This window comes from Cupressus sempervirens, chromosome 7 (genome assembly GCF_028749045.1).
Source record: "Cupressus sempervirens isolate cs-2001-9-10 chromosome 7, ASM2874904v1, whole genome shotgun sequence".
In the NCBI taxonomy this organism is placed as follows: domain Eukaryota; kingdom Viridiplantae; phylum Streptophyta; class Pinopsida; order Cupressales; family Cupressaceae; genus Cupressus; species Cupressus sempervirens.
The window spans coordinates 576109187-576131232 of NC_143124.1; the positions used below are offsets into that span (position 1 = coordinate 576109187).

Here is a 22046-nt window from a genome sequence, read left to right on the forward strand (position 1 = left end):
TATTTCTTATACTGATACGGTATTACCATTACAGTGTTACTATCCAATAATAATATGTTGAAGAGTTTGTAATGATATATCAAATGCCCATGTTTGGTTAAGTCATGTACCGACCACAATTTAGAAAAGGATGACTAGAAGCCTAATAATAGAGTTGGCCACTAAAAAAAATTAGTCAATAGTGAACGAGGCTGACTCTAGAAGGTTTATAGTGTCAGTCCATATTCTAAGTCACGTAAGGAGCTAAAGCCCTTTCTACTACATTTAGTTTTTCTTTTAAAACATTGCTAATTTCTCAAGTAACTTGAATAATAGGGTGGATTGATTATTATATATTAAAAATGAAAAAAAATTAACTACTATCATTTTAATTTTGTAAATTTAGTTTTACTTGTCACTTTAATAATAAATAAGTTATGCACTAATTGAAGTGCGTGGATATACTTATAATTTGATTTATTTATAATTAATTATAAATATATTAATAAAGGTAATATTTTTAACAAATTAAATATAAAAAGGACACAAATTATTAAAGAAAATATAAAAATTAATCAAACTAGCAAACATTTAAATAACTGTAAATATTTATATCTAATTTAGTTTACTTAATAATTAGAATTCTAATCTTAATTATTCTATATGAACAATGTTATGATTTTTTTGTGTTTAGTTTCTTAAATGTCTAATATATTCTTGAATTATGTTTACGTTTTTCTTAATAATTTCGTCAAACATAAATAGTTATATTTAATTTAGCTTACTTAATAATTAGAATTCTAATCTTAATTATTTTATATAAACAATGTTATGATATTTTCGTCTTTAGTTTTTTAAATGTGAAATAGATTCTTGATAATTTGGTCGTGATTTAACTATTAAAAATGTAACTTTTGATATAGTTATAGTTATACTTAAATATTAATAAGGAATATAAATATAAATGGACTAATAAAAAATCAAATGAATTGATAAGATAGAAATATAAGTATATATTTTTAAAATGAATATATATATACACTCATAGAGGTGTGTAGATATATTTATAGTTTGATTTATTTATAACTGATTATAAATATATTGATAACTAATATTTTTAACAAACTAAATATGAAAAGGACGCAAATTATTAAAGAAAATATTTTAAAAATTAATCTACCTAGCAACTATTTAAATATATATAAATATTTATGTATAATTTAGTTTGCTTAATAATTAGAATTATAATCTTAACTGTTATTTATGAACGACGTTATGATATTTTTGTCCCATAAAATATGGCATACTAGATTTGTCTGTGTGTTGTTTAGATGGAATAAAATTTCACATCTTTTCCGTCACAATTTTTAGAATATTTGTTATTATTATCTCTATAATTTATGTATACATATATCTCTATACGCTTTATATTCATTTTATCTTCTATCATTTTCTATGACCTCTAATATATTCCACTAAATATTTACACTATATTTCCATAAACTTATCAACTACATTTTAATAATATTTTAGCCTTATTTTATTCTACTAATTTGTCCCACCTTTCTATCTTGAATCTTAGCTCCATTACTTTTAGACAAGTGTTTTATATTGTTGATTATATATGTAATATTGTACATAGATGACAGCTGATATTGCTTACCCTTGTAACAGATTTCAAATCATCCAGAGCATTTGGTTGCAAATACAGAAGCACCAGGTAAACTATTGGTTTCTTTATCACATGTAGAAAGATGTAATTAAAATGCTTGGTTGGTTTCAATTTTAAATCATTGTTTTGTTGTGTTTTCTAAATCTAATAGTCATATCTATGTTTTCCTGATATAAGAAACTTAGTGTTTTGTTCTCCTTGAGTTAATAGCTAGAGTTAGATTCCACGATCGAAGCCAAAATAATTACAGAAGATGGTGCCACCAGAAAAAAGGAAAATAGAAAGCATTGAAACTATAGATATAGAGAACTACATAAACCAAAGCTTAAAGCCAATCTCCAACATTGACAACGTACTTAATCAATAGGGATTGTCTAGGATTCCAACATTTACATATAATATTGGAGATTGCTTATTTGATTCATTACAACTTTTGCTTGAGAATTAGTATACATCAATTGATCTTCGCAGAGGAACTATTGAACACTTTTTGAACAGTCTCAAAAAATAAGAATTAGAGGCAATTGATTCTTACAACCATGAATTATATCTAGAGATACTTTACGAATTGCATAAAGTTAGGGACCGTGAAACATATTTGCGAAGAATGCAAAAACCTACAAATCCTAACATAAGTAATAATGAACAAGGTCTTTGGGGAGATATATTCTGCATACGATGGTTGTCAAAATGGTTGAATATAGGAATACACATTTGGTCATCTACAACGGGCAAAAAATACTCGCATTTCAACAAATCTTTAGCGACTAAACCATACTCACTTTTTTTCCATAATGCTAACCCACTTTCTGGTCATTTTGAACCACTAATAGAAATAGTGACACCAAGTTTGCAGAACCAGCAACAACTATGCATAAAAATTGCAACCAACATAGATCAAAGCCATAAACAAGCAGACAATAACCAAAAGGAGCTCGTAAAACAGAACACTTGCCTCCAAAAAATAAAAAATAGTATTCGAGACACCAATCAACAAAAACAGCTTACAAAACAAATAACTTCTCTGCAGAGATTGAAAAAAAGCATTCGAAACAGTAATCCATAACAACTCTTTAAAAAAAAGAAAAGAGCATTATCTGCAACTGAAGTATTCCAAAATGCAATTGCAGACACACCAATACACATGTGCAGTATTTGTCAAACATTACATTTTAAGAAAAGCATTAAAAAATTTCAGCTTGAACAAAAGCAAACTTATTCCAAATTAATCAAATCAAATTGCAATGCATTATCAAATTTCATTTGTCACAACTATAATACCGCATTAAAGAAAAACAAGATTCCTCAATACGCTACACCATATGACATTCGAGTGAACAAGCCAATGTAGTATGTGTAGATGCTAACACAATAAGAAGAACGTCTTGTTTCACTATGAATTGCATTTGCACAAATTTGAGAATTGGGGCACAAAAGATCTCAAGTTGGCTTAACTGGTTCAATAATCAATGTTCCTGTATATAGTATTGTTACACAAAAAGCTCTGCCTTTATCAACTACTGATACAACAACTATTGTTGTATCCTTGAAAAGAAGACTAGAATACAAAAATGCATTTCAAAAGGGAATGGTGTGACCAAAAATTATTACACAGGCTCTTCAACAACTGCTAACAAGAACATTGTACAAAATGCAACATGTCAAACTCAATAGAGATTGGAAACAAGTTCTAGAACCAAATAATGAGTTTGTTGAAAAAAATGACATTGATAACACTGAAACTAAATGTGAAAGTGATGTTGAGAATGACCCTTGTGAAACTTTGGTACATGGATTCATAGAATCTATAAATATACATAAAATGCAAGACAAACTAGTGGAAATTGCACCTGCACAAAACCAATGCCCAATTGGAATATTCAAAGATAAATATGCAGAAGAAATGAATTTTCCAACACTATTTTTTGGTAATCTACGTGACCATGACATCGACCAAAAACTATCATATCAAAAAATTGCAAAGTGGAAATTGTTGCATTCACTAAGACATTTTTCATATCACACAACAAATCTTTTCTTCAAAACAATAAAAATACTCATAGATCAAGTCATGTCCACAATGTAGATAAGAATTCGTAAAGGACAACTAAAAGGAAGGAAGCTATTAGCAAGAGATGTTAAACACAAACCAAACCTAGAAAAAATACTAAAATCAGATATAGAATAAGTTGACTTCAAGAGAATTCTTATATCTCCAGACTATGCACATCAACTAAAAAAAGACGTCTTCACTATGATACGACAACTAGGACCTCCAACATTTTTTCTTACATTTACAAGTGCTGAACAAAATTGGAATGCTTTAATGAAAACGCTCAAACAACTATACAACAATCACCAGTCAACAACACATAACATATCAAATATGACAGAAGAACTTACCACATATGAACTAATTAAGAAGGATCCAATAACTTGTGTGCGGTACTATAGACATCAGATAAATGCCCTAAAGAAAATGATACTTTCAGACGAATCTTTTTTTTGGAAATGTAGTAGATTACTTTTCAATAACAGAATTTCAAAATCGTGGAAATGAACACGATCACTTTCTCATATGGGTGAAGGATGCACCTGTCTATGGAAAGCAAAGCAATGAAAGTATTACAAATTTCATCGATACATATCTTAGATGTGAAATAGAAAATTTTGATCCAGATATTACTATTTTTCATAGACATCATCATACAAAGCAATGCAAAAAGATCAATAAATAAACATTGTAGACATAACTTTCCATTTTCACCAATAAGAAAAACAACAATACTTGAGCCCTTGCCTGAAAAAGGCAAAAGCATAAGCTTGATAGCCAACAAAATTAAGTGAAAACTTGAAGTTGCAACGTACGATACATCTTTCACATTTGACAGCTTCCTAAGTGAAATAGACATAACTGAAGAAAATTACATAGTTGCTCTGAGGTCAACAGTTCAAAGACCAACAATCTATCTCCAAAGAAAGCCCTCACAAATTTGGAATAATAGCTTTGGCAAAAAGATACCTCTTCTATGGAAAGCCAATACAGATGCATAGTTTATTCTTAATGCTTATGCAGCTGCAATGTATTGCAGTTCATACATAGCAAAAGTTGATAGGTTTATGACAAATACTTTCAAGAAAATATGTGATGATCATCAACGAGACAATATAGATGCACTCAAAATAATAGCCAGACTTGGAAACACTTTACTAAACTTACAACAAATGTCTGCTCAACAAGTAGTTCATCTAATTTTAGCCCTACCACTACACTCTAGCTCTAGAAAATGCATCTTTATTAACGCACGACCACATAATGATCGTACATTTGTACTAAAACCAATAGAGCAATTAAAGAAAGAACATGACAACTCTGAAAATGTGATGTGCAAATCATTAATTGAATATTACCTATGCCAGCCACAAGCTATTGCTAATTTGTGTCTAGCAGAATTTGTATCAAGCTATAAAAAAGATGGAACTAAGCTTGAACCAAAAGCTAAACCAAACATTATACGTTTCATTAATTTCAATAAACATTTACAACTAGAAAACTATTGCAGAGAACAATTATTGCTATATGTTCCATTCATTATGGCTGAAGATACATTCAGACAAATGTATGGCTCATGGGAAAAAGCTTATATGCATAATGCAAATATAATTCAACAGAATCGAGCAAAGTTTTCACACAACACAAATTTAACGTGGGGTGATATTGATCATGCTATTAATGAAATAGATAATAGCAAAGAAACCAAAGACAATATTTGCCAACAACCAATAATTGAAACACTTGATGAAAAATATGACATGCATGAAGATATAAAAACCAAAATTTTTGACAGCTCCAAAAATACAAGTCCAAAATCTTTTGAGCTTATACAACTCCCTCAAATAATGAGCAATAATGAGTACTATAACTTAAGAAGAAAGTTAAATGGAGAGCAACAAACAATCGTCAAGGATATTGTGATGAAAAAACTTAAGGACATAAAAACTCCTCTGCATCTTTTCCTAACTGGAGGCGCTGGAACTGGAAAAACATTTACAGCAATAGCCATTTTTCAAGCACTTATTCACATTTACAGTAATCTCATTGACAACGATCTAGACAAACCTAAAGGCTTAATAACTGCATATATAGGAAAAGCGACATACAATATAGGTGGAAGTACATTGCATTCAGCTTTTCACATACCTTTTAATAAATCAAATTTCATCCCACTTAGTATAGAAACATTGGATACAATGTCAAAGAACTATAGTCAATTACACGTGCTCCTCATAGATGAAATTTCACTAGTAGGTTCCACCTTCTTACGTTACATTGACAAACGATTGCGCAACATAATGCAATTGCCGACAACATACTTTGGCAACCTAGACACAATTTTCTGTAATGATTTCTATCAAGCACTTCCAGTACTTGACTCAACTATTTTTGATAACAAACCATCGACAATAGAATTAATGCCCTATAATTTTTGGACTAATAATGTGAAATGCTATTCACTAAACAGTACAATGCATTAGAAAGATGATAAATTTATTTTGATTCTAAATAACATACGTTTAGGGAAACATACACAAGATGATATAGACTATCTCAATGAAACCTGTCTACGACCGCCACCTATCGATCCAACATTTTCATATCTAGTTTACAAAAAAAAAGATGTGGCTACACACAACAACAATATGCTTTCCAAAGTTCCTGGAGACTATATTATATTAGATGCAATAGACTTCAAAGATGAAAATTTTAACGCAATGCGACTGTATACATAGACAATGATTCTACCAGTCCAAATAGTTGTGAAGCCAAATATTCTTGTCAAAAATTTTACAAGAAACTACAATACAAAGGATGGGCTAGTAAATGGCTCAGACGAAATATTTAAGGCATATACCAAACAAGAAGAAGTCGACATAGTTTGGATACAATTCAACAATGCAAAAATAGGCTAGGAACAAAGAAATTATGCCAATATTACATTCAAGGCATTCAAAAAGACTGGGTTTTGATTCTTCGAATTGCAAGACCCATTCCCAAAATATCAACTACTAGAAAAGTTCAAATCAGAAAACAATTTCCAGTACAAGTAGCATGTGCTAGGACAGTACATAGAGCCCAAGGCCTCACAATGAATGGTCTTGCATTTGATCCTAGTGACATAACATGACATGGCTTAACATACACAACACTTTAAAAAACAAGATCAATTAATTCGTTATATCTCTTAAAACCTTTGATTCCAACAAATTTCAAAATCCACAAAAAAATCCATCATGAAATGTCTCGGCTATACTCAGAGGCAACATGGAAACTTGAAAGTCAACTACATTGTATAGCTCACAATGAACACATATTGCTATGCACACTGAACACACGTAGCCTACATGCTCATGCAAACGACATTTCAAATGATTGGGATATCATGTCCATTGATATCATATATCTACGGGAACTATTTTTCCTCCCATGCAACACCGATATTCTTTTTGGAAAATACAATAACCATTCAATGTATCATATACACGGTATAACAATACTTCAAGCAATCTCCTCATAACCAATTCAATAGAACATAGATCTAAAAATATTGAAGCTATAACAATTACCCTCAAAAAAACAAATTCTCAACTCAGTGTTTCTAATGTTTACATACGACCACATACAACAATTGCCGAAATCAAAACACTAATTACTGAAATAGCTACAACCTACATATCAAAAAACAAGTTTTACATTGTTGGAGATTTCAACATAGACATGTCCACACAAAACATAACTTCAACAACACTCGTAAAACATATGCAAAAATACAATATTCAATTCATCCTAGCTCAAACACACAACATAAACAAACCACTCATTGACCATGTATGGACAAATACACCAGCAAGTATATGCTCTATCAACAAAACTGAAGCATACTGGACAGATCATCTTGCAACATTCATTCAGCTATATGCAATTTAGTTTTAACTTGGATTATGTCTACAACAACAATGACTCCACCAAAGCGATTAGCAAGTGAACCACCACAGGATCAACAGAAGCCCACCAAAAGGTATTTTAAATCTAAACTTTGCAACCTCTTCATTCTTCCAACCTTTACATGCTTCCAAATATTTGAACATTAAATTTTTTTTCCTTAAACTACTGTAGGACAAAAGAGGACAATGAACCATGTACATTAATAGAAGATCTAAATGCAAAAAAAGGCAAGCCAAACTTTCAAAGGTGATGTCTTGGTGGTTTACAAAGCCTTCCTAGACAAAGTGAATAGAATACGTGAGGTGCTACGTGCTGATCTTGCTGATCTTACAGACTCCAAAGGAGAGCTTACTATAGCATTGAATATCAGTAACAACAATCTTATTAGCAGTCATGAAAGTAAAATAATCCCAAGCATGGCATTAAGAATAATAGATTTTGATCGAGGAGATAGTGATTGCATACTAATTCTAAAAGAGTCCAGCATAGTTGAAACAATACCAGCTATATTGCATGAATACAAATTCATTCTTGGTACAACTATAAAGCAATTACTGACAAGCACAACTGATTACACCACTGGAACAATTGGTGCTATCGTTTTAGTAGCATACAAAAAAGGTACTCAAAATGTGCTTGAAATCAAAGATGGAAATAACGACATGAGCAAAGCACTGGTAAGCTCATACAAACAACTTCATTGATACATCTATGAAAATAAATCTTTATTTCCTTCTTTCTATTACATTTTACGATTTCACTATGTCAACTTCTAAAACTCGAAAACTAACTCTGTTACTTGTGATTAGCTATACATGCATCCAGCTTTCACACCCCAATATATTCAGATACACCACCAACTTGAAAGAAATGAAATACCACCAGTGCTCTTTAGAAACATAGCTAAAAGAACTGACCAAAAACCAGCTCTACGAACAACTCCAACAACATTTATCTGCAACCTACATAACAAAAGAACATTAGATACACTCCATGGGCTGTTGCAGACTTCAATTGAGGTAAGTGATTCTAGATTCTTTGTCATTTTACTTTATCTTTTTATCTTTCATGTTTTAAAGCATACTAATACATGCACATTGTAAACAGGTCATGAGAAATTTGACTATAAGAAATGCATACTCAAGTCCATTCCATGCTTCTTGCTCAAAATGTGGTCGCAGATTTGAAAGCTACAGAGCATTGAATGGAGAAAAGGATACCGCAACCGATGCAAGGAACATGTCCGATACTAGTATTCATTGTACCTGAAAGCAATTATCACAAATGATAGCCAACAACCAGTTCATTGCTCTATTGAAGACAATATTGTACAATAATTACTTCCTGCTCTTAAAGACATAGATTATCAGCAGTACATTGATGACAAATCAGAAGTAATATTTATGCTCCGAGACTTTTCAGCAATTGGCACATACACTCTCAACCAGTACAATATCATCACCCGTATAGTCCTTATGAATCACTAAACTAGGCATCAAACAACAAAGGTACTTATTCTTTATACTTCTCTATTTTTAATTACAAAAAATCAATTACTTTTTCCCTATTAAACATCATTTACAATGCACTGATAATGTTACCAATTTTGCAGGTATCACGTTTGGCCACCAAAATAATATACCTCCCTACTACATTGAATGTAAAAGTTTCTTATATGTATCTCCCACTACATTAAAGTTTTGTTAAGTCAAAATATCTGGCTCAATTATATGTATATATACTGTTTCTAAAGTAACCAAATCTGTATGTACAGATTCAAGACAGTAAGCTTTGTACTTTGGAAAAATACCTAGTTAAAGACTCAATTAAAGACATTGTAAATTAAGTATTTAGAACATGCTTTCTCTACATTTAAATTGGTTTATGCTCTGCTCTGCTTGAGTAAACTTGCAACTGTCAAGTTTTCAATGTCATTATGATTTAAATGCCTTATTTATAATTGCTTTTGTTATTCCCTTGCCTATGAAGATCATAAACATACCTCTAGTAAAATTATTGATGCACTTTTATTTATAATATTCTCTTTCTTCAAATATGCTATTTTAAAACATTGCTTTCCATTTGATTAGTGAGGATATTTGCATATCTATTTAACATCATCTGTATTATAGCTCCAAACTTATAATCACACTGAACGGATAAATGTCTATTATCTATTTTTTGGTCAACATATCACCTAATGGCATAACCCATTTCAATCACGCATATGGCAGGAACTATGATGCTACGCGTCACTTGTTATTTACCCGAAAATATAATTTATTAATATTTGTATATATGAATAGTTACAAAACATGTGGACACGAAGTTAAATTATGAGAATCACATTCTTATGAATCAACCTCCCAAATCGCTGAGGAGACGGTAAATTATTTGGATACGAGGAAACAGGTTGCAGAGCATGGAGATGATGGAGAAGTCGGAGAATTCGAAACCCGCGAGAGACACGCAGAAGAAGCAGGGAAGAGATGGAAGCAAAAGTAGCCTGGATGCCATGGATATGTCTCCACCTGAAAAGAAGAAGAAGAAGAAGATTGAGGAAGCTGAAAAGGATCTCTGCGGCATATGCCTGGCGGAGGAGAGCGTAAGTGCGAGGGGTAAAATGGACAGTTGCGAGCACTACTTCTGTTTTGCGTGCATTCTGGAATGGGCTAAGGTCGAGACTCGCTGCCCTACCTGCAGACAACGCTTTACCACTATTTCCAGACCCTGTGGATTTCGAAGCAGAGGCAGGACTCTCAATCTTCCCTTGCGCAACCAGGTAGGTACCCTTTTCCTGTAATGCTTCCTCCAGTTTTTCCCCAAACATGTCCCTTTTTTTTGGTAGCTATTTATTTCTCTGACACTAGGCGTTCCTTCTAAAGGGCTACCTTTGTTTGCCAATTGTGCGTTTTTAGCTAATTAAGAAATTACTTCGAAACTAATTATAAAAATTGTAACCAGCCTTATGCCGCTTAAGCTGGCATACACTGAGAATGTTTCCCTGTTGTTTTGGAGATTTTATTATGGAGTAGGGATCAAACTAATATGAACTTTAATAAATAGTTATAGTAGTTAGTATACTAAGGATTCTCAACAAGGTCTAGTGCTAGAGACAATTGGGCGAAAAGTAACGAGAGTGAGCGCTTTGCTTTAATGGTGAAGTACATACCACATGAACGATGAACTTAATCTAATCTAGATCAACCTAGGGTATGGTCCTAGAAGATAGAGTTTAGTGAACAAATGATTCTTAGCCTAATGAGACTGGCGAGATCCAAATAAAAGGGGCCTTCGGAATGGGCTCCATGGAGCCATTACAATAACTATTTTTTAAGGAGTGGGTGTTGCTGACGGAAAAACTTATGCTACATGAAAACTAGAAACTTCTGCAAGAAAATAGGAGACTCTGCTTGTTAGATTTTAAATTCAAATTGTTGTATATCGGAAGGAGCTGAAAGTTTCTCTTATCTACTCAGATTTTTATGGCACATGTCATTTAACTATAATGTTTAAGATGCCTGCCAATAATTTTTAGATTTAGCTATATAATTGTAACTATAGTATTCCTTGTCACTAAAAAATAATCATGAGACCACCTGATGGAGCTCCAATTTTTACAAATTTGGGCCTCCATTTTTTGCACCCTACCTGATATTTATCCTTCAACCAGTAATATAGAGTTTGGTAAAAACTGATAGGTTGCTGAAAGGGTGGGAAGTTCAGCTGAGCTGCCTTGTGGGAGTGTTGATGAATCCATCCAGTCAAATATTGGAATTATTGTATATTTCAAAAAATTTCTGATATGGCATATTGTGAAAGTTCTACTAATTGCTGTTTTCCATGCCAGTACTCTCCAGATTCCTAGTTGCATTTGAATATCTATTCCATATGTGGGGCAGTCAGGCTTGGATGTTTCCTGGTCAAAACTTCCCAATACAACCCTCGATGATCCTGAAGTTACAGGTAGAGATTGTCAAATTCTTGACTGGTGATTATTGTCTTAGCAAAGCACAATCCAATGACTTGTTTTGGGAAGCAGCGTGGCCTCAACTCTTGTCGAGAGGGTGGCATTTTGAGCAACCTGATGATCAGACATTTTTAGGTTCTGAACAATCTTTAGTCTTCCTCATCTCTGGTGTACAAAAGTTTTCAAGAAGAATCTTAGTGAAAGTTAATCCAAACAATCTCGTTGATATTCAAATCAAACGTATCCATGAGTACAAACGTCAGTTGCTGCATATCTTGGGTGCCATATATTGATACAAGAAATTGAACAACAACACAAGGAGAGACAAAGAGTATCAAAATTAAATCATCAACATACAGTTCGATTTGTATATGAAAATACATGATACAGTATAGCAAAGACGGAAGGAGGAAAATATCACATATCATCTTCAACTATATTCAGCGTCACAAATGGAGTGTTTGTGTCGTGTTTGAACATATGATAACAAAGTTACAGGCAAAATCAAAAGTTGCTTCCTAGACGTGGAACATCACGATGTGCCCTTATTAATATTGGATATACCAATCTAGTGATTGGTTACTACTGGTATTGCCACTCAAATGGAAAGGATGTGCGTGGAGATAAGAAGGAAATCATCATTGAAGGACTAGATATTTACGATATGCAAAAGCGGTGTTCTCTCATCCACAGCAATGACCAATTGACCTGTTTATGACAATACAAAGGAGTTGCTGGATTCCACTTTACATGGTTGAAGGATATATTAAGATAATGCGATCACATTTGAGTATGTAGCGATTGGAAGAATATCGTGCCTAGGTATTCCAAAATTAAGTTACAGGAAGTTGAATCATGCCCATGATCACGTCTCTGCTGTTTGCAGAGTACTGTGACCACAATTTGGAACAAAGAGTAGTGACGGATTCACAAAATAAAGACCAGGGTCCAAATGATGTTGTAGGACATTCTTGGTGTTGTTTGGATTGAAGAGATAATTCACGGGAGTTGCATAGAATAAAAGTTAATAGTATTAAATAAAGTTTGTAATTTTATGCTATTAATTGGAGAAATTATATTATATTATAAAGTGCGATTGTTTATAAGAAAGGAGTGAGTTATGTTTTAAGAAAAGATATGACCTTTTATTCTAAAAGGCATGACTTTAGGAAGGAAGAGATATAAAAAAGAAGACCTAAGTTACCATATTCGCTAGTTGATCATGGAATTCAGAAGTCGATTTGCTAGACATGTGAATTCGATTTGAATTCGTATCAAATCCTATTTTGACCTAGAGAATTCGTTGAAAAACATGAAATATCCCATAGATAATGAACCGGTTTCTTTTTCAACAGTATATTAAGGACTTAAACATATGACGTTGCATTATAGGAACCAGCAGAATAAGCCCTAGGAAAATATACCCAATAGATATTTATCCAGTTGTTTCCTCAAAACTGATATTCAACACTTAAATAAAGGCATATGTATTACGAAACACAATAGAAACCAATAGAAGCTTCAATAGATATAAACTTGTTCTTTCAAAATAATAATCAGGATTCATGCGGTCATGAAAAATACATTACAAACCAATAGAATAAAACTGGTAAATTCTCATGAAATTTCCTTAAAACATGTTATTGCATTATACAACAACAATACAATAACCAACATTCAAAATCCAATCTCAAACACAATTTTATAGTCAGATTGGAACACTGAGAGAAAAAACTAGAAGCGCATACGAGGCACCTGAAGTGATGTCTCCACAGACAATGGGTTTGCATCCACTGTCTACCGGCAGGAGGGCTACATCCTCACACTGGTTGAAAGCTGAAGCTTTCCACATAACTCTCGCAAGAGAGAACTGAAATCTGAATCATAAATCAAGCATATGAAATGAATGAGTCTCTTCTCCTTTTATGCCCACAGCTGTGACTCTTTGACTCCCTTTCTGGCTTTTTGTCTTATCTTTCCTTGTCCCTTTTAGCCCACTTTATAATATTAAATTGACCTTTTATAATTTGAGTCCACACTCTCCAAGTCAATTTTAATATTATATAAAATTGTTTTAAACTTTTCTAATGTCCCAAAAAGGGGACATTACAAATCTCCCCTTTTGAAATTGTTTGTCCTCAAGCAATCAGTACCAGGATCCCATACAAATCTGCAGGTAGCCCTGTAGACCAAATTGAAAACCAAACCGGTCACATTGTGAAGCAAGGGGTCACTTTGCAACCCGTCCATCAATCGGATGCGTGGATCCCATGTAAATCTATGAAATATCATTTGCACTTGTAGATTGTACAACTTTGATTATCTTCACATCCAGTCTCAAACTGAACATAATTGTAACAAAATCCTCAATAAGCCATAGATACATACTGTCAACACCTGGATATATCAAGGGGCTATGTATAACCTAGTAGATAGTGATGACCCGTCCTAAATAGATGATGTAAGAATGAGCTACTCAAAAGCTGCAACTAACACCATAGGCACATCAAAAACCATACCGTCATCATAAATTTGGAGAACCCCCAAATACGTAGGGTGCAAAGAGTAAGTATGAAGCTGAAAAGCCATTCGCTATGATTGAAACATAACTCTCATCAATACTCCACCAAGATCTATTCAATGGCTGATGTAGGAAATCCTTCCAACTCCTATATGAGGTGAAATCGGAAACAATATTTGGACTAATCCAATGACAAGCGACAATAGTCAAATCACTACTCCCATTTTGTGAACTAGATTTACTAGTAGGAATTGTACCAAGATCTAGTATCCTAAAATCAAAATCAGTCTCTTCATGGCAATCAAAAGGAGTTCCCTCGTTTATCACAAAAAGGGGATTATCGAAAGTCCAAATAACAACTACTTCAAACAAAGGGTTGTCTACAAGCTAAATGTGATCTGAAGTTTTGATACTTAATCGTTTGGGGCAACTATCCAAGTCATACATCTGTTGAATGCTACCAAGTTCATCAATGACTTGGAAAAACTCCTGCCTCACTTTACCCTTATGTTCTTGAGAGTGATTCGTGACTCTGATCTAATTTTTTGCTTTTTGAAGAGAAAATTGAGTTTCATCCAATGCCTCACGAGCATACTTAAGCTCCTTAATCTCATTCTTTTCTCTATTTGATTGATCAACATATATTTCAACAACCTTAAGAATATAATCCCTATTAGACAACAAATATAAATAATCTGATTTCATAGTTTCGAGAGCTGTTTTGACCACCTGTTAATCAGCAACAAGCCAATATCCTTCCACTTCCCTTTGAGCCTTCCTATAGAGATTCTCAATCTACTTGTGAGTGCTGTCATAACGTATCAAAGACGCCACAACCACGTCTTCACTAACCTTTAGCTAGTTCTTTAAGGTATGCATTTCATTATTGTCCTGTTGAAGTGGTTCATCGTCTTGTAGTGTCATCTTAGGTTGTTCCTCTAAATTCATGTCATGGGTATCATAAATATATGGTTTATCATACCAAGATTCCAATCTGCTATTACCTCGTGTGCAACTGACCTCATCAACTTGCTTGTCAATGCTAACCTTCAAATCGCCAACGTAGAAACTTGCACCCTGTGTAACATCTTTTATGTGATCGCGATAAGGCTGCAAATCAATGGTAGTTGACTGTTTTTCTTTTTCAAGACCCTCTATTCGATGATTTTGGTTTGTTGGAAATTTTTCATACACACCTTTGCGCTGGTCGTTTATAAGGAGATCCTGAACCAATTCCAAATACTTTCTTTTTGCCATATCAGTCTTATTTTGCTGCTCTAGATGAAAATCCATGTAATCACTGAATGATAAATCATTTTGAATTCGGGTAGGAAGTTCTTTATACTCTCTATAAATGTTGAGTATTTCTGCTCTTATGTTGGATTCAAAATTTTGGGCTAACTGCTCTTGTAGCTTCATAGTACCTTTCCCGATTTTGTCCAGGTCTTGTATTTTTTCCATAGCTAGATTACCTACCTTGGTACTGGTCCTTTATGAAATTATTAGAATATGGAATAAATTGCAGCACTGCTTACTTATAAAGCTAACTCAACTTCTTGTTTTGCAATTAGAAGAGTGATATTTGATTCTAGCTGCTTGATTCTTAGATTTGTTTCTTTTCCCACAAGGAGGTTTGTTAGGACCTGTCACCCATCTTTGAAATAAAGTTGAAGAATATTAATAAAAGATTGTCTTTCTACTCGCAACAACCTACACAGCTCACAAACATGGAGTGTGTATGGTTGTGGAATCTTGCAAAGCACAACAATTTCACCAAATACACTATGTGGTTCAAGCCGTGCAATAATCTCCTCCAGTTCATCCCAAATCTGCTCTCGACAATTGTGCTCTTCTTGTTCTTGGGGTAACTTTCCACTTCTCAACTAACACCTCGTTTATGTTTGGACAATTGGAAACTATAGTGGCAACACCAGCAGCAGTTATAAATTGGTAGTAAACCATATGACATGCTTCAAGTTTTGTGTAGTATTTTACCACGTAACCCACACCAATATTAGTCCGTGAGACTTCGTTATTTTGGGAAAACCTCAAAGTTGCACTTAGCCATAAAATTCACACCGAATCAAAGACTTGTTTCTAGAAATTCCACGCTTCAGAAAGTCTTCCACACTTGTGTACCTGACGATTAGTAATACGAGCCAACTTGCCTATTCGTAGCTCATACAGACTCCACATTAGGCACACTTCTTCTCAAGACTGGATTGAAGTCATTTGCTGCACAGGGATAAATTTATACCCCGCATTGTCACTAGAGCACCCCCTTAGTACACTAAAGTTCACTGTGAGCAAAATTTCACTTACTATTCAAACCGACCACGAATATAGTAAGCTTGCATTAAGGAACAACCATGACTCCAAGCAAATTCGACAACTGTCACAATTTCTAACATGTGTTTAAAATAATTACTGAGAATAATATAGTTATCAACAAAAACAATCACTGTAGTAACTTGGTTGATACTCCTGGTTTTGGACTTTCATGACGACTTCAGATGTATAATTTGTTGTGGTATTGCAGAATGTCTTCTACAGAGTATACCAAATCTTTTTTGAACACGTCAACTTTTGCTCTTCTCGCTTGCTCTCTCTTTCCCAGTTGCAATTATGGCAGGCCCTCCTATTTCACTCCCAGAAATTTATTCTAAACTCTCTGGCAACAACTCTAGAATTTGAAATGACACTCGATGGAGCCTTAGAGAGCCAATATCTTTCAGGATTTTTCTGGAGCTTCTCAGCAGCACCAATGCTTCCTCGCATTCACATCACCTTTTGAAGATAAAACTCACGACAACCAAAATGACTTTTTGATAGAGATGTTTAGAACTGAGAGAATAACCAATATTAATCATTGACGATTATTGTTACTTGAAAATTGTAGAGATGGTCCTTAACGTTACACAAATTTTTCTTCAGAGTAGTTGGCGAGTGTCACGATAACTCCCAAAATTGCAAGAACCATAGGTTAACACAATATTTCCTCAAGACTTCCGTAATTTCCACAAACACCATAAAAACATGGATTATGATAGATTTGATGTGCTCTGAACTTTTTCGCAAGTTGTATACCTAACAATGACAGAGAGCTGAACTCCTATATTAAAACGACAAGATTCATGTAACGATAGTCATGGTACCATGAAAAACAACAAAAATAGGAATCTTGAATTAAGAATGTTTGCCCAAATGAATATCTAAGTGGTATTGCCTTTTGCCTGAAGCATTATGCTCAAGATGCTAGTAAAGTGGGCGTTACTTGACCACGACAATAATAATCTAATTTTGCAAGCTTATTTACACCAAACATTAGAAACTTCGGCCCCAAACTGTTGGTGAAAGTGGAATATTAATTGGACAGTAGCCTGCAACCTCTAGGCGTCTTTCCCTTTATTCGGAGTTTTCCATATCCCGCACTAATGATTGATAAACTTGTCGCTGACATTGTTGAGAAAAGAAACAGCCACACCGACATGCAAAAACTTCTTCTACCAATATAGACTGTCTCGGTACCTTGCGATGAAAATGAATCGTTTCTCCTTTGTGCAGTGTTCTTCAATAAATTATATGCCAAACTTAACATTTGATTAACTTGCGATATTCCTTCTTCACAAATTTATCATCCAATACGTAGCTTGCAATTTTATCATTATTTTCAATCACCACCATGGTACTTAGAAATACACCGACCTTGTAATATAATCTTTATCACCCGTAAATCTGGTGCTATTGTGACCAATGACCACTACATCCCATAGTTGACCACCGTGGATGCTTGACAGAGACAGATAAATATGATTCATCGTGGTGAATTGCTGTATTCTATTAACCTTGTTCCAGGGTGTTGCTGTAATCTCCAGATGGTTCAATATTCCTTAAGGCATAGTCTTCACCACAAATATCAATCTCCGAACTACCGTAGTAAACTTGGCTTAGCCCAATATTATATCCTAAACTATTGTTGGGAGTTTGAATTTTTCGTAATGGAGTTTGGGTTGTAAGCAGTTACCAACTCTTCTTGCCTACATAGGCAACAACAATTTTCTATGAATTTTAATGCTATACTCTTCACGCTGTCTTAGTTTTACATTATGTAATTTAGTTGCCGACACATGACTGATTCCTCTCTTTCTTGATTCGGTACAGAACTGTGCCTATTACTTTCTAACTCTTGCAAGGTAGCAATTGGACAACCTCTATGAATTGTTTCAAAGATATTGCAAGCGTTTCTTCCCAGCCAAGATGGCAATTGATTCAATCTTGAGGTCGGCCAACACAAATACTTCCTTAACAGAATTTGGAAGCAATTCCTTTAAGTCAATACACCATACACAAGGCTATTCATACAATATTTACTGGCAATAAAATATCCAATATTAATAAGGCCTTGCTGATAAAATCTTCTGCGAAATTGTTCTGGTAAATCTTCACAGGCTGGCAGGAAAAACCAGCTCTGATACCATTGAAATATCCCAAACAGATATTGAACCAATTTCTTTTTCAATAGTATATTAAGGACTTAAACATATGACGTTGCATTATAGAAACCAACAGAATAAGCCCTAGGAAAATATACCTAATAGATATTTGTCCGGTTGTTTCCTCAAAACTGATATTCAACATTTAAATAAAGGCCGATGTATTACAGAACAGAATAGAAACCAATGGAAGCTACAATAGATATAAACCCGCTCTTTCAAAATAATAATCAGGATTCATGCAGTTATGAAAAATACATTACAAACCAACATAATAAAACTAGTAAATTCTCATGAAACTTCCTTAAAACATGTTATTGCATTATACAACAGTAATACAATAACCAACATTCAGAATCCAATCTTAAACACAGTTTTACAATCAGATTGGAACACTAAGAGAAAAACCTGTAAGTGCATACGAGACATCTGAAGTGACGTCTCCACGGACAATGGGTTTGTGTCCATTGTCTGCCGGCATGAGGGGCTACGCTCTTACACTGGCTGAAAGCTAAAGCTTTTCGAATAACTCTCGCAATAGAGAACTGAAATCTGAATCATAAATCAAGCATATGAAATGAATGAGTCTCTTCTCCTTTATCTCCACAGCTGTGACTCGTCGACTCCCTTCTTGGCTTTTCGTCTTATCTTTCCTTGGCATTTTTAGCCCACTTTATAATATTAAATTGACCTTTTATAATTTGAGTCCACGCCCTCCAAGTCAATTTTAAAATTATATAAAATTGTTTTAAACTTTTCTAATGTCCCAGAAAGGGGACATTACAAAACACCATGCGAGACCCTAGTCGAATGAGAGGTGAATTTTGATTGACTTTTAAATTGCCCCATCGGGTTGGAAACAAATTTGTCTGAACTTTGGATGAAAGCCTATTTTGTTTTTTATTGTAAATTTTTAATATTGTTTTTCTTTTGTTTTACACGACATCCCAAGTTAAAACGATGACCATCTATAGAAAAACACGGGCTCATCCACAAAGAAATCGTGGGCATCTACAGAAAAATGCAAGCTCACATGGCTAATATACAGAGTCATACTGCACAATCCAAGTATTGAAGCCCACTTTGACTGGTCACAATAAATCTATGCAAAGCTTGGGAGAAATTAATAAAGTTTAATGAAACCCAAATAAATTCAAAGAAAAAGAGTTGTCTTTGATTTTATTTGCCTGATAGCTACCCTACCCTACACGACAATATGAATCCTGCTCGCAATTCCTCATATAAAACACGAGTTCGAATATTATTTTTATTTTTGTTTACATATATTATGTTTAATAAATTTCTCTATTAATAAATTTTACAAATAAATTTGGGATTAAATTCTAGTACTATTTTTATTTTTGAGTTTACATATATTATATTTTTAATTAAAAATAATAAACTTTAAACATATTTAAAATTATTAAAAGTTAAAACATATTTAAAATAAAGTCAAGCTAAAAATTATACATAAAATATAAATTATAGTTTACAAAAATGCCATTGAAGGCATGGTGTGATGGTAAAATTATAGTGTTGATGTTACCACCAATGTTCAAATGCACTCTTGAGCATTTGCCTCACAAGCATTATGCCTCTATTAGACCATTAAACTCACATATAGCCTGAATTTTTGAATTGAATCATTGATATGGGGGTGTATTTTGACATTTTGTTGTCATTTGAACTAAATCGTTAATATATGTGGTAGGGTATTTGCTAAGTTGCTTTAATATTAGCATAGCAGTGTATGAACTTATTTGATGCAGCATAGTTTTACACAGACATATATTTATATATTTTAAAAAGAAATCTTGTACGGACAAAACTAAAACGAATTCGAACCCAGCCCCAAAAAAAATTGAGTGAATATCGAACTCGTATCCGAACCAGAATCCGAACCGACAACTTAGAAGAAGACATTGAAAAAACAAGACACATACAAATAAGCATTCAAGAAGAAGAAAAGCATTCATATTCATTTGTACAAAGGGATAAGTAGTTTAATATAGCTTTGTAACATAAAATTCAAAAAATATATTTTAATGATTAATAAAAGCCTTTTTTGCTTTTTGTTTATTTAAAAGACATGGAGATTTAAATTGCAGTTCATTAGTCCTTTATAATCATTTTAAAATTTTGTAAAGAGTTTAAATGTCAGATAAGTGGACATGATCATTTAGCATCTTAAATGTGGTCATCATAGATATAGTGAAATATCAAATTGTTTTTGTATCTGTGTCCAGTTTTCTCCCTACCCAATCTGGACTAATTTAAGATTGCATATATATTTGATCTGTCGCATCTTGATTATTAAATTGTTGACAGTATAAGTGCATATGATTTTATAAACTTGTACATGGAAATTTTCATTGTAGTTGACTTTGTTGCCTGAATAAGCAGAGGCACTGGTCTTTTAAAATCATTGGAATATAATTATCAGATTTATTATTGGAGTTAGAAATCTATATCTTCCTTCCTGCAAGCATTAACTTTATTATTGACAACCTTACATAAACATTCAGCCATATCAAGCAATCAACATTCAATTCCGTTTTGATTGAGTTTGAGAACCTTGTCAACCGGAGAACTTGCAAAGCTTAAATTCGCTATAAAAAAGCTTTGGATGGAGTGATAAGGTTTGGAGTGAAGGTTTACCCGCCTAGGTGTTGCGAAGCTTGAAGTGCAAGGGAATCAAGGTGATTCTTGTTCATTGGCCAGAATTGATTGTGGAATCCTATTGGAGAATTGGCAAGCTCTTGGAATTCAAATCTGTGGTTTTGGGAACTGACACCACCAACTTCGTGAAATTTTGGAGCTTAAAGCTAAAGCTTGGCCATTGTTAAAAATTTCATAGGATCCTATGCTCATAAAAGTGAAGTAGCTGAATCGGGTACGGGAACGAGTATGGGTACATGGGTATGAAACACTAGTATGACAAATTTTTTTTAGGGTGTTGGATATGGGTACCGGTATTTCTACACACACACACATATATAAAATATTTATAATATTTATGCATGTCTGTTGCTAAAAAACATACCAAGTTCAAAAACAAATCAAATTTAGAATTCACATACCTATCTATACATATGCTTGGAGTTAAACAAAACCATTACAAATTTTAGAGTTTGAAACGTAACTAATTTAATTTGAAATTCAGTTTTCGATATAGAAAAGATCGAACTAGTGTCATGAAATATAGTAATTGTTTGAAATAGAAATAGTACTAGAAATCACTGATCAGCTCACTAATCAGAGCCATATGGGTTATCATCAATAGCAAGATTCTGATCAACATTGACATTAGATGATTGAATCCCACTGCTACTTAAATTTGTACACTAGAAATGTGTCACGCTCTAAACCATTCTATCCAAACGATTCCATGAGTTAGAATGCTTGGA

General features: G+C 33.4%; 1 protein-coding gene across 2 annotated transcripts in view; it reads left to right on the forward strand.

Moving 5' to 3' along the window:
- The first annotated feature begins 9978 nt into the window (after positions 1-9978).
- LOC149548056 (uncharacterized) overlaps positions 9979-22046 on the forward strand; it is an 89353-nt gene continuing 77285 nt past the window's right edge. Inside the window, exon 1 of one of the 2 annotated variants that reach the window (XM_089792085.1) lies at positions 9979-10437. In XM_089792085.1, the coding sequence (XP_089648211.1) occupies positions 10078-10437 (360 nt within the window). In that variant the 5' untranslated portion in view covers positions 9979-10077. The remainder of the gene's footprint in view (positions 10438-22046) is intronic. The other variant, XM_089792086.1, reaches the window with a different exon arrangement.